This window comes from Theropithecus gelada, chromosome 16 (assembly GCF_003255815.1).
Source record: "Theropithecus gelada isolate Dixy chromosome 16, Tgel_1.0, whole genome shotgun sequence".
NCBI classification, from domain to species: Eukaryota; Metazoa; Chordata; class Mammalia; order Primates; family Cercopithecidae; genus Theropithecus; species Theropithecus gelada.
In genome coordinates, this window is record NC_037684.1 from 51437526 (window position 1) to 51451770 (window position 14245).

General features: G+C 49.3%; 1 protein-coding gene and 1 pseudogene across 3 annotated transcripts in view; both read left to right on the forward strand.

Annotated features, from left to right (window-relative positions):
* Window positions 1-7958, forward strand: part of TNRC6C (trinucleotide repeat containing 6C) — a 104470-nt gene extending 96512 nt beyond the window's left edge. The window contains exons 18-22 of one of the 2 annotated variants that reach the window (XM_025363097.1): window positions 242-358; window positions 830-1024; window positions 5448-5518; window positions 6390-6529; window positions 7456-7958. In XM_025363097.1, coding sequence (XP_025218882.1) covers window positions 242-358; window positions 830-1024; window positions 5448-5518; window positions 6390-6529; window positions 7456-7816 — 884 coding nt within the window. In that variant the 3' untranslated portion in view covers window positions 7817-7958. The remainder of the gene's footprint in view (window positions 1-241; window positions 359-829; window positions 1025-5447; window positions 5519-6389; window positions 6530-7455) is intronic. The other variant, XM_025363098.1, reaches the window with a different exon arrangement.
* A 481-nt stretch (window positions 7959-8439) lies between these two features.
* LOC112609901 lies at window positions 8440-10449 on the forward strand (annotated as a pseudogene). Its single transcript, XR_003116249.1, has one exon. The product of XR_003116249.1 is annotated as an uncharacterized LOC112609901 (transcript).
* Window positions 10450-14245: the final 3796 nt, after the last annotated feature.

The following is a 14245-nucleotide window of genomic DNA, read 5'->3' on the forward strand; positions in this document are numbered from 1 at the left end:
CCTTTGATTCCTCCGCCTTCAGCAACATCCCAGGCCTCCCTGAGTGGCTACAGGGACCCAGAATAGGAGGCATGCCCTGTTTCTTCCTTCCCACATGACACTTTCATGTTCAGGCTTCTATTAAAACTGGCAGCCTAGGGAGAGGTTGATTCTTGATGGTTAAGATTCTCACACCCCGCAGTTAGAGTCACGAACCCGGACACCGCCACCACCTTGCTCAGTGCCGTGTTTGGTTCTGCAGGGTCCTCCCCGCCATCATCTCAGAATGCCACGCTGCCTTCCTCGAGTGCCTGGCCGCTCAGTGCCTCCGGCTACAGTAGCTCTTTCAGCAGCATTGCATCCGCACCTAGCGTTGCAGGTACGCACCTAGCCTCTAGACTTGCAGGTAGCATTTTCTTTCTTTCCCCAAACAAAACTTTGACAGGCCCCAGCTTTTCCCATTGGCTCTTCACTCACTCCCTGAGCTGGGAGGCCGTGTGACATGATAGAGGATGGGTGGGGGCCTTGCCCAGGCACAGTGGGCACCTTGGGCACATCAGCTTGCGCACACATGGAAGTGGTGACATCTTCTCCATACAAGTGTGTGGGCCCATTGCCTTTTCTCTTCCTTTCCCCCATGGCCACAAGACAAGGGGTATGCAAGGTTTTGAAAACTTAGAGGCAAAACACTTCTGGGAATTTGCAGTTACTTGAGTTTGCCAGGGGCTTGACTTGGTGTTTCTTTACCTATCACACAGTCTGCTGGTGTTAGAGAGCACTCTGTGTGGCTCCCCAAACACAGCAGTGTTTGTCTCAAGACTGCGTATTCTCCATCTCTCTGCCTTTCTAGGTAAACTGTCAGACATTAAATCGACGTGGTCCTCTGGCCCTGCCTCCCACACGCAAGCCTCTCTGTCTCATGAACTGTGGAAGGTGCCCAGAAACACTACTGCACCCACGAGGCCACCTCCAGGGTTAACCAATCCCAAGCCCTCCTCCACCTGGGGTGCCAGCCCCCTCGGCTGGACCAGCTCCTACTCCTCAGGTAAGCTTCATGCTCCTCGTGTTCCAATGGGGGCCTTACCTTTTTGGGGATGTGCTTATCACTTCGTCCTGTACCTCCTTTGTAAGGACCCCTGCCTCTAACTCTGGAGCCTAGGAGGGCTTAGGAAGGCACCAGGGCCACCCTAGATGTCCAGGGCATTAGCTGGGTGAGCCTGGTGTTTTTAGCATCAGCCTAGGTGTGCCAGCACACAGCAGGTTTGCTCTGGGCCAAGAGGTCCCAGGCGGTTCCAGCACCCATTGAGGGCCCACGCTGGCCACCTCCATCCTCAGGAGTGCAGCTGCCCCGCACTGGGTCATTAGAGGCCCGCGCAGTCCTTTAGGCTGTCTGCCCCCATGAACCCGCATCGCACAGGGATCTGGATTTCTGCTTTTTATATTTGCTTCTCCACGAGATGTCACTGAGACATAAGGCTTTTCCAGACCCAAAACGAAACAAACCCCACCAGTTTGAAAACACAACTCTCATAATATTGCAGCTTCTCTCAGGTGCTTCATGTCGAACCTCAGAGATGAGAAAAATGTACTGGGAATTGAAGAAACTGAAGACTTAAACCAATGTGGGCAACAAAGCGAGACTCCATCTCCACAAAAAAATTTTAAAAGTGGGGTGTAGTGGCACATACCTGTGATCCCAACTGCTGGGGAGGCTGAGATGGGAGAACAACTCAAGCCCAGGAGATTGAGGCTACAGTGAGCTATGCTTGAGCCACTGCACTCCAGCCTGGGTGACAGAGTGAGACCCTGTCTCTAAAAAAATAATAGTAATAAATAACAAAATGTTTAAAATCAGCTACAGATAGTGTATTCATCCATTTTCACACTGCTGATGAAGACACACCCGAGACTGGGCAATTTACAAAAGAAAGAGGTTTATTAGACTCACAGTTCCACGTGACTGGGGAGGCCTCACATTCCTGGCAGAAGGTGAAAGGCATGTCTCACATGGTTGCAGACCAGGAGAGAGAGAGCTTGTGCAGGGAAACTCCCATTTTTAAAACCATCAGATCTCATGAGACTTATTCACTATCATGAAAACAGTATGGAAAAGACCTTCCCCCATAATTCAGTTACCTCCCACTGGGCTCCTTCCACGAAACATGGGAATTGTGGGAGTTACAATTCAAGATGAGATTTGGGTAGGGACACAGCCACACTGTATCATTCTGCCTCTGACCCCTCCCAAATCTCATGTCCTCACATTTCAAAACCAATTATGCCTTCCCAGCAGTTCCCCAAAGTCTTCATTTCAGCATTAACTCAGAAGTCCACAGTCCAAAGTCTGTCTGAGATAAGGCAAGTCCCTTCCACCTACAAGCCTGTAAAATCAAAAGCAAGTTAGTTACTTCCTAGATACAATGGGGGTACAGGCATTGGGTAAATACAGTCATTCCAAATGGGAGAAATAGGCCAAAACAAAGGGGCTACAGATCCCATGCAAGACTGAAATCCAGCAGGACAGTCAAATCTTAAAGCTCCAAAATGATCTTCTTTGACTCCATGTCTCACATCTGGGTCATGCTTAGGCAAGAGGTTGGTTGCCATGGTATTGGGCAGCTCTTCAGGGTACAGCCTCCCTCTTGGCTGCCTTCACGTGCTGGTATTGAGTGTCTGCGGCTTTTCCAGGCACACGGTGCAAGCTGTCAGTGGATCTACCATTCTGGGGTCTAGAGGACGGTGACCTTCTCACAGCTCTACTAGGTGGTGCCCCAGCAGGGACTTTGTGTGGGGGCTCCACCCCCACATTTCCCTTCCACACTGCCCTAGCAGAGGTTCTCCATGAGAGCCCTGCCCCTGCAGCAAACTATCGTCTGAACATCCAGGCATTTCCATGCATCCTCCGAAATCTAGGTGGAGGTTCCCAAACCTCAGTTCTTCACTTCTGTGCACCCAGAGTCTCAACACCATGTGGAAGCCGCCAAGGCTTGGAGATTGCACCCTCTGAAGCCATGGCCCAGGCTGTACCTTGGCCCCTTTTAGTCACAGCCAGAGCAGGTGGGACACAGGGCACCAAATTCTTAAACTGCACACAGCGTGTGGACCCTGGGCCTGGCCTATGAAGCCATTTTTTCCTTGTAGGCCTCTGAGCCTGTGCTGGGAGGGGCTTCTATGAAGACCTCTTACATGCTCTAGAAACAGTCTCCATTTTCCCCATTGTCTTGGGGATTAACATGCAGTTCCTCGTTACTTAGGCAAATTTCTGCACCCTGCTTGAATTTTTCCTCAGAAAATGGGATTTCCTTTTTTTTTTTTTTTTTTTTTTTTTTTTTTTTTGAGACGGAGTCTCGCGCTGTCGCCCAGGCTGGAGTGCAGTGGCGCGATCTCGGCTCACTGCAAGCTCCGCCTCCCGGGTTCACGCCATTCTCCTGCCTCAGCCTCCTGAGTAGCTGGGACTACAGGCGCCCACCACCGCGCCCGGCTAATTTTTTTTTTGTATTTTTAGTAGAGACGGGGTTTCACTGTGGTCTCGATCTCCTGACCTTGTGATCCGCCCGCCTCGGCCTCCCAAAGTGCTGGGATTACAGGCGTGAGCCACCGCGCCCGGCTCCTTTTTTTTTTTTTTTTGAGATAGAGTTTCACTCTTGTCACCCAGACTGGAGTACAATGGCGTGATCTCGGCACACTGCCACCTCTGCCTCCCAGGTTCAAGCAATTCTCCCGCCTCAGCCTCCTGAGTAGCTGGGATTACAGTCATGCACCACCACGCCCAGCTAATTTTTGTATTTTTAGTAGAGATGGGGTTTCACCATGTTGGCCAGGCTGGTCTCAAACTACTGACTTCAGGTAATCCACCCATCTCAGCCTCCCAAATGCTGGGATTACAGGCGTGAGCCACCGTACCCAGCCAATTTTCTTTTTTATGTTCCGCTTCCCTTATAAAACTGAATGCTTTTAACAGCACCCAAGTCACCTCTTGAATGCTTTGCTGCTTAGAAATTTCTTCTGCCAGATACCCTAAATCATCTCTCTCAAGTTGAAAGTTCCACAAATTTCTAGGGCACCAGTCTCTTTGCTAAAACGACAAGAGCCACCTTTGCTCCAGTTCCCAAAAAGTTCCTCATTGTCATCTGAGACCACTTCAGCCTGGACTTTATTGTCCATATCCCTATCAGCATTTTTGTCAAAGCCATTTCACAAGTCTCTAGGAAGTTCCAAACTGTCCCACATTTTCCCATCTTTTTCTGAGCCTTGAGTTCCAACCTCTGCCTGTTACCCAGTTCCAAAGTTGCTTCCACATTTTCAGGTATCTTTTCAGCAGTGCCCCACTCTACTGGTACCAGTTTACTTTATTAGTCCATTTTCTTTTTTTTTTTTTTTTTTTTTTTGAGACGGAGTCTCGCTCTGTCACCCAGGCTGGAGTGCAGTGGCCGGATCTCAGCTCACTGCAAGCTCCGCCTCCCGGGTTCACGCCATTCTCCTGCCTCAGCCTCCCGAGTAGCTGGGACTACAGGCGCCCGCCATCTTGCCTGGCTAGTTTTTTGTATTTTTTAGTAGAGACGGGGTTTCACTGTGTTAGCCAGGATGGTCTCGATCTCCTGACCTCGTGATCCGCCCGTCTCGGCCTCCCAAAGTGCTGGGATTACAGGCTTGAGCCACCGCGCCCGGCCTATTAGTCCATTTTCATGCTGCTGGTAAAGACATACCCAAGATGAGGCAATTTACAAAAGAAAGAGGTTTATTGGACTTATAACTCCACGTGGCTGGGGAGGCCTCATAGTCATGGCAGAAGGTGAAAGGCACATCTCACGTGGTGGCAGACGAGAGAGCTTGTACAGAGAAACTCCAGTTGTTTAAACCGTCAGATCTTGTGAGACTATCACGAGAACAGCACAGGAAAGACGTGCCCCCATGATTCAATTACCTCCTACCACATTCCTCCCACAAAACATGGGAATCATGGGAGTTACAATTCAAGATGAGATTTGAATGGGGACACAGCCAGACCATATCAGATAGTTTGAAAGTAATAGTTTCTGCCTCTTAGCAGCAGTCTTTAGGGATTTGCTCTGTTGTATTAACCAGAAGAACCTGGGAGCACTGATTCCACACCAGGTCTGGGGACAGGCAGAGGTGGAGACCAGAGATTTCCTGGAGATTGTCAGGCCTCTCATCACCCCTGTCTCTCCTGGCACAGATGGGAAAACACGGGTCTCCTGGGCTGGCGGGAAGATCCAAGAAGTCAGAGTCACCACGGGGAAGTGGGAAGGAGGTCTGCAGGAACTGTGAGGTTTTGGTTTACCAAAGAAAGTATGGACCTCCCAGGCTGAGAAAGGCTGTCCTAGATCATGTGGTGATGGTCCGTGATGGCCCGTGCTGTCCCATACTTCAGCACAGTAAGAGGTGGGGAGGCCGCACTATCCACTGGCACGGGGCCTTGTCAACCGGGTTCTCCCCTCTTGTTGCAGGTTCTGCCTGGAGCACTGACGCCTCAGGAAGAACCAGCAGCTGGCTCGTTCTTCGAAACCTCACTCCCCAGGTGCAGTACGGTGCCCCTGTGTCGCTGAGCATGATCCAAGGAGGGTTCCTTCTTGGCCCCCGATGCAGATGAGGCTGTCTGGTGGGGCGGGATGGTCGGGGGTTCTTGGTCAGGGTCCAGAGGTGATGCTGCACGGGAGGAGATGAGCAAGTGCCAGGCTTGGCTCCAGCAGCAGCAGCAGATGGGGTCCAGGGGTCTCTTTTAACACATGTTCTTGGTGAATTGTTTGTTTACCCACTAGAGGCTGGAAAAGTGTGCTCTGTAAATAGAATTGTTTATCTTACAACTACCCATTCAAGAGTGGTTGGGCCTGGCTGGTCGCAGTAGCTCACGCCTGTAATCCCAGCACTTTGGGAGGTTGAGGCCAGGGATCACCTGAGCCCAAGATTTGGAGACCAGCCTGGGCAACATAGCAAGACCCCATGTGTGTATTTTTATAACATTTTTTAAAAGAGTGGTTTGGCCACGTCAGACTGTGGGGCTAGCCAGTCCCTTCTTGGGACCCAGGCCACACCCACCTACACATCTCCCAAGTCTGTTGTCAGCAGCTAGACCCAGGTGACTTTTGCAAACCAGGGGCTCTGTGTGATGTGCTCTGGTGAAAGGAGAGCTGAACTCAAAGTGGGGTTTTTCTCCTTCCTCTGATTAGCCTAACTCATAAAATATAACTGAAACATCCAAGATTTTAGTTACACGTCTGGCCACAGAGATACAGAATGTGAACATTGTAAAATTACATATTATTAAAGCCTTTTAAAGAAAAACATTTTCCTAGTGTTTAGTGTATCCAGTTTCATGTTTTTTCTTTGGAAGGCTGTAGTGAAAGAAATCAGAAGAAAGCTTATTCATGCCCCTGTGCTTCCTCTGTCAGATTGATGGTTCTACACTGCGGACATTGTGTTTGCAACATGGGCCTCTCATCACATTCCACCTGAATCTGACTCAAGGCAATGCCGTGGTCCGGTATAGCTCCAAGGAGGAGGCTGCCAAGGCCCAGAAGTCTCTGCACATGTATGTTTCCTCACAGCCACCTCAGCGCTCCAAGTAGCTCCACATCCCCCAGAGCATTAGGTTAGGGGTGTTGCAGGGGGGTCCTGAGCCGCCATAGCAGCATCCCACAGGCTGGCCACCCTCCCGCTTCTGGAGGCCGGAGGTCTGACACCCAAGATGAAGGTGTGGGCAGGGCTGGTTTCTCCTGAGGCCTCTCTCCTTGGCTGTAGACAGCTGCCCTCTCCCTCTGTTCTTACATGGTCGTCTCTTTGTGCATGTTGGTGCCCTGATATAAGGACACCAGTCATGTTGGACTAGGGCCCACCCATGTGACCTCATCTAACTAACTTAATTGCCTCTTTAAAGACCCCATCTGCAAACACAGTTACATGGGGAGGTACTGGGGGTTAGGACTTCAGCAAAGGAATTGGGAGAAGGCGACACAGGTCAGTTCCTCACAGGTATCTTGAGACTTATTGTTTTTTTCTGCTGCTGAGTTGCTGTGTCTACTCCCCTCTGCCTGTGACACATTCCTACACAGGGCCCAGCAGCAGTCCTCACAGCCAACCCTTCACCCTGACGAAAGGTTGCTTTTGATAGAAGTATAAGTAGACCTGATCAGTAACATCACTTGAGACATGGAACCTAGAAATTAGTCATTCCTGTTTTTAGCCCAGGATGCAAATGACAGTGACCCTAAATGAGCCCACATTTAATGGTGTGTTCATGCACTTGAAGATGTACTCTCTGTACCAGTACGGTGTTGCTGCTAGAAGTCTGAACTGAGCAAAACCTTCACAGTCTGGGTTTGGAAATAGCAGTGGCAAAACAGAAGCCACACGATGGCTTCCAGGTAGCCTTTCCCAATACAAAGACAGAAAGCCAGTGCCACGAACTTAGCAGGACTTGGGGTGGCCCTGCTCACGTGCCCCATCTTGCTGTTGCAGGTGCGTCCTGGGAAACACTACCATCCTGGCTGAGTTCGCTGGCGAAGAAGAAGTGAATCGCTTCTTAGCCCAAGGCCAGGCGCTGCCACCCACGTCCAGCTGGCAGTCCAGTAGCGCATCCAGCCAGCCGCGGCTCAGCGCAGCGGGCAGCTCCCATGGCCTGGTGCGCAGCGACGCTGGCCACTGGAATGCCCCATGCCTGGGTGGCAAGGGGAGCAGTGAGCTGCTGTGGGGCGGGGTGCCCCAGTACTCCAGCAGCCTGTGGGGCCCGCCCAGCGCTGACGACAGCAGGGTGATCGGCAGCCCCACCCCTCTGACCACCCTGCTGCCTGGGGACCTACTCAGCGGGGAGTCCCTGTAGGAGCTGCCATCATCAGCACCAGGAGAGCCGACCCCTCCCGGGACCCCTCCCAGCTGGGCGGCCCCACAGACCCGCTGGAACCCAGCAGCGGCCACCCTTTTGAGTACCTCTGTCCAGGACTGAAGACGAACCTTGGCCGCAGTCCTTGCGAACTGTTCGCAAAACAGTGCGGGCTGCGGTGGGTCAGCGTCACATGCTAATGACAGGATGTTCCTCGTAGCTTTTTATTTTGTGTGTCTTACGTTTGTATAGTGTGTTGTCATTTTGATTTTTTTTTTTTAAAGTATAAAAGCTGCTTAGAATAGTTCTATCATGAAGGGCACTTTTCAGATTGTGGGCTGGAAAGGGTTATTTTATCTGTGGGGGAGGGAGGGAGACGTGAAGCCTATTTAAAATGAGCCTGTGACGATTATGCACATTACCAGAGGCGGCCGGTAATCAGGGCAGAGTCTGGTGTGGACCGCCAGGCGCAGAGCGGCTCCGCGGTAGGAGCTGAGCGGAAGGCGTGGGCTGCGATCTGCTCTCTGTTCCCCTGGATCCGCCTATGCACATTACCCTTGTTTCATTACTTTTTCATGTCATTTTTTTATCCCAAAAAATATTTTTTAAAAGTTAAAAAAAGACATATCAAACATGCAAATACTTGAATCCAGCAGGCCAATAGTGAAATGTGAACACTTTCTAATTCTACACTTCCAGGTTGACATCAGTACACAGAAACAGGCTCTAGGAAAAATTTCTAAGTTCATAGCCTCCGTGTGTGTGTATGTGTGCGTGTTGAAACAGAAGTGTGTGTGTGCGTGTGTGGCGCGTGCTCCTGCACAGCGTGCATTTTCTGTGTTTGTGTGTTTGAAAGCGTGTGAGGATTTAACTGTGGGTTTTCCCTTGTATTCAGTATATGCTTTTTTTTTTGGCGCATTGGTCAAACGTTTGTTATTATTAGCTTCTAACTTTGCACTGAGTGTCCTCGCCCTTCCTTTAGCTAATCCTATACATTACAGAGAATTCCTAGGACAGGGCTGGCGACAATTCATGTGTAAATGTTTACTCAAGGACTCTGTGACTGCGTTTAAAAAGTACAGTGTATATCTCTGGAGAAATAATATGTATACCTACCTTTAGCAGCTTTTTATTGTGGACTAATGCAAGAAAATTATTACCAGAGTATTGCACCATTTTTCCATTTGGAATATAAAGTTAAAGAGAAAAAAAAAACTGTTGTTGAACTGTGGCCATAGATACTTGTAAAGAATGGATGGTTCCGTGGAAGGAACAGAAACAAGCACTTGGGCGTGGGTTGTGACTGCTTTTGGGGGAGCCTGGGGTTTGGGCTCCCACCTGTTTACAGACCTTTTTTTCTCCTTCAGACTTTAAAATTTTAAAAATTTAAAAAGGAATTAAAAAAAAAAAAAAAGACTTCCGTCGTAAAGAAACCTATTTTCAGAATGCAGATGCGCTCCTTCAGAGCTCTGGGACGGGACGGCGTTGTTCCCTCGGCCATCGTCATGGACTCTGTCGATTGCTTTCGCCCCTTCGTCAAGGTGACAGGCGTTGTGGCCACTGTCTTGCACATGCCGGACGCGCTCTCAGGAAAGCCAGGGCTCCCGAGGGCAGCTCCACACCATTTCATGTATTTTTAAACCCAACTCCTAGCACTGAAGATGTTATTTAAAAAAAAAAAAAAAAAACAACAAAAAAATGAAAAAAAAGAAAAGAGGAAAAAAAAAATCACAAAGAAGAAAAATACCTAATCTCTAATGTGTAGCAGTTACATATTTACCAAATAATGGACTCAAAAGAAATAGATGTTTGAAGAGTGCTTTATATATTAAAAATTGCTTTATGTTTTAAAAATGATCAATGTTTTGATTGTTTTGCAAGGAAGAAAGACAATGGAATAACATACCCTCAAGTATGTTTTAAAATATTATATATATGAACATTGTGCTCCCTGCCTGCTTGATCAGGAAACTTGTGCATTACATTTTTTTTAATTAGCTTTTTAATGGTTTTATCAAAACAAAAAAAAAATACAAAAAAAAAAAAGTCCTGCAAGATTGCAGATCCACAAAAGCTGGTTTTATAGAGGATCATGAACTATGCACAAACTGGGTTCAAGACTTTTGTTCTCAAGTTTAGTAGGATATTTAGCAAAACCAACCTTCCTCAGAGTGACTGCATCTCATTGCCATTACATGCGTTCTATATATTTGATGGACATACACACCTGCGTATGTATATCCAATATGTGTGCGTGTGAGCGTGCGTGTGCGTATGTGCACCCGACATACCACTTCCCGTGCTGCCGGCGAGCATTGAGTTGTAGAAAAACTCCTGTTGTTTTAAAATTGGGGATGGAAGTCAAGAATATGTTTGTTTGTTTTTGGGTTTTGTTGGGTTTGTTTGAGGTTTTTTTTGTTTTTCTTTTTTGTTTGTTTTGTTTTGGGGTTTTTTGACCTTTTATTTTGAACTTAGTATGTCTGTAACTCTGAGATTAAAAAACAAGTTTGTGGCTCTTAATGTTTTCCTCATAGAATGTGATTGTTGAAGAACATGCATCGAAAGTTGCTTTCGAAAGTACAACGCTTTATTGCATCTTAATAAATTGCAATTTTTTTTCTTGGCTGTTCAAAGTAATGTGTTTTTCATTTTTCAAAACAGATACAATGGATGTCTACTTTGCACGCTGCGATGGGGAGAGCTGTCCCGCTGCGTGCGTTCCCTCTAATTTCCTCAGAGCTCACATACGTACCTCTCTCATGAGTGAACTCAGACTTCCTGTTGTTTTGCTTTATTCTATCATTTGCTTTGTGGTTTTGCTGTAAATATTGAAATCTTAATCGTTGAGAGGCACAACCAAGCTTTCTAGCTCTCCACCCCCGCAGCCCATCCGAGTCTGTTCATCTGGTAACTTCTGTTTGGGACGGCAGCAAGCAGAGGCTGGGGCCCGCCTGCAGTCCTGGCAGAGGAGTGCCACTCACTTTTGCCTAGGGTCCAGTTTGGGCTTAAAAAATATTCAAAGAGAATAATGAGGATTTTTTGTGTTTCCTAGACATTTTATGCATTTATTTTTGTGAAATCACCTTCGCTAACTTTCACCGAGCACTTTGAGCACAGTGGAACTTCAGAAGCAGCACCAGCCTCACCCCAGAATCTCAGTTGGCATGGCTAGAAACTGAGTCCCTTCCTAGGACACTGGCCGTGGCCTTCAGGGTGTCCAGTCAGTGCCACCAGTGTGGCATTGGTGTTGCAGACCAGCCTCGGAAGACAAACCGAGCACCCCGGCGGCCCCTCACTCAAACTAAGCAAAGGTCTTTTTTCTGTCTCCACTCCCTGGGGAAAGGTCAAAGGTGGACCTGCCCACTGAGTCAATTCCTTCAAAAAGATGGGACCCGCACCGTGCCACAGGCTGCCCCCTCTCCACCATGGGGCAGGCGGGGTGCTGCTGGCTCTGACCATCCTCTTTTGGAAATTGAGAAGGAAAGCATTGAGTGGGACCTAATCTGGAAAAGAAATTAAAGACCAGAAAAGGGGCCGGGCGCGGTGGCTCAAGCCTGTAATCCCAGCACTTTGGGAGGCCGAGGCGGGTGGATCACGAGGTCAGGAGATCGAGACCATCCTGGCTAACATGGTGAAACCCCGTCTCTACTAAAAATACAAAAAACTAGCCGGGCGTGGTGGCGGGCGCCTGTAGTCCCAGCTACTCGGAGGCTGAGGCGGGAGAATGGCGTGAACCCGGGAGGCGGAGCTTGCAGTGAGCCGAGATCGCGCCACCGCACTCCAGCCTGGGCGACACAGCGAGACTCCGTCTCAAAAAAAAAAAATAAATAAATAAAATAAAGACCAGAAAAGGAAGCCGGGAATGAAACTCAAGATGCACCTGAACCTGGAAGCGGCAACCCTCGGCTCTGCGCGGAGCCTCAGCAAGAGTTCCTTTTGTGCCTGCGTTACGATGGAGCAAACCGTACCCATGCCTGTGCGCTGGGAGAACAAGGTCAGCGCCCAAGGGCGTGCAAAGGACGTGGCAGGCTTCACGGAGGAGGTGGCATCTGCCCTGGGCCTGGGAGACCAAGTTGGATTTTGACAGACTGGCAACTCGGGGGACAGATGGGGAGCACAGTATAAGCTAAAGCCCCATGTAGGGACCCCACACAAAGACCTTGTGGGCTTCCAGGGCACCATCTCCCCCCATGGGTGGGAAGGAGGCTTGAAGAAAACAGGTTCTTCACCTGCATCTGTGGATATTTTTATTAATTTTTTTTTTTTTTAATGACAGGTTCAGACCTGCCCTTTGTGGTTTGTGTATTTGTTTAATACAGGGTCTCTGTCTCCCAGGCTGGAGTGCAGTGATGTAATCTCAGCTCACTGCAACCTTGACCTCAAGCAATCTTCCCACCTCAGCCTCCCAAGTAGCTGGGACCACAAGCATGCATGCACCACCTACACTCAGCTCATTTCATTTTTTATTTTTGTAGAGATGGGGTTTCACCGTGTTGCCCAGGCTGGTCTCGAACTGCTGGGAATACAGGCATGAGCCACTGTGCCCAGCCTCCTTTTTTTTTTTTTTTTTTTTTTTTTTTTTTTTAACTATTTTGGCAACATCACAGCAGAACGCTAAAGGCAGAAAGCAGGGTGCCCAGCGGCTAGCAGTGTGGCATGCCAAGAAGGCTGTTCCAATGGGGGAGAAGCCAGCAGACGCAGAGGCGTTATGGTGTGCCTCGACTGAGTGTATGTTCAGTGAAGAGGGAAAACGGAGACCGTGGGGCATCCCAAGAAGATCCTCTGCAGGAGTGCGGTGTCTACGGATGGACCAAGAAAACCTACGCAGGATCCAGATGGAAACAAAGCTGCTTAGCTCTGCACGTCAGTGTTCAGCGGAGTTGTGGCTGATGGGCTTCTAGTGCAGGACTGGCCCCTGCACAGCAGCAAGTGTAGTATGCCTGGCCCCCAGGTCGTCATGAAAACCAGACGCAGACACTCGGGAGGCTGAGGCGGGAGGATCATCTGAGCCCAGGAGGTCGAGGCTGCAGTGAGCTGTGATCGTGTCACTGTACTCCAGGATGGGCAACAGAGTGAGCGCCCATCTCAAAAAAGCAGAAGCACATTTCCGAAGCCCCCCAAGCCCACAGGCGTTTGTGACAACCTGGTACTTGGATAGGCCCAAACCAGGGGTTCTCAGCCTTGGCCCATATTAGAATTATCTGAAAGTTTTTAAGATAATTCACATCATACCAGGCGCGGTGGCTCACGCCTGTAAATCCCAGCACTTTGGGAGGCCAAGGCGGGCAGATCACGAGGTCAGGAGATTGAGACCATCCTGGTAACAAGTAAAACCCCGACTCTACTAAAAATACAAAAAATTAGCCAGGTGTGGTGGCGGGCGCCTGTAGTCCCAGCTACTCGGGAAGCTGAGGCAGGAGAATGGCGTGAACCCGAGAGGCGGAGCTTGCAGTGAGCCAATATCGTACCACTGCACTCCAGCCTGGGCGACAGAGCAAGACTGTCTCAAAAAAAAAAAAAAAGCCGGGCATGGTGGCACGTGCCTGTAATCCCAGCTACTCAGGAAGCTGAGACAGGAGAATCACTTGAACCCAGTAGGCGGAGGTTGCGGTGAGCCAAGATTGTCCCATTGCACTCCAGCCTGGGCAACAAGAGTGAAACTCTGTCCCCCCCAGGAAAAAAAAAAAAAAAATCACATCCAAAATTTTAAAGATAATTCACATCCAAATCAACTCAAAAACAGAATCTCTGGGGGTGGGCCTCAGGCACCAGTGTTTTTTTGTTTGTGTTGAGACAGGGTCTTGCTGTTGTCCATGCTGGATTCAAAACACCTGGGCTCAGCAGGTGTAGTGGTTCACACTGTAATCCCAGCACTTTGGGAGGCTGAGGCAGGCAGATCACTTGAGGTCAGGAGATCGAGACCAGTCTGACCATCACGGTAAAACCCCATCTCTCCTAAAAAATACAAAGATCAGCCCCATATGGTGGCATGCGTCTGTAATCCCAGCTACTTGGGAGGCTGAGGCAGTGAGCCAAGATCGTAGAACTGCACTCCAGCCTGGGCAACAGAGCAAGACTCTCTCAAAAAGCAAATAAACCGAAACTCTTGGGCTCAAGCAATCCTCCACCTCAGCCTCTGGAGCAGCTGCAATTACAGACACACGCCACCACCTCCAGCAAGTACCAACGTTTTTAAAACCTCTTTGGTGGGTTATGTTGTGCAGCCAAGGCTGAGAAGCAGTGGCATCGCAGAGTCTTGTCATTCAGCCTGAAATAGCACCAACTTCCCATCCACTCAAACAACAGTTTGCAGTTTCCAGGTCTTAGGCTGTTCTCGTCGGGCAAACACCTCAAACGGGTGCCAGGCATGGTACACAGCACACGAACTGTCACTTGATACAGCAGCCCCATGAGGCGAGGAGCTGGGGG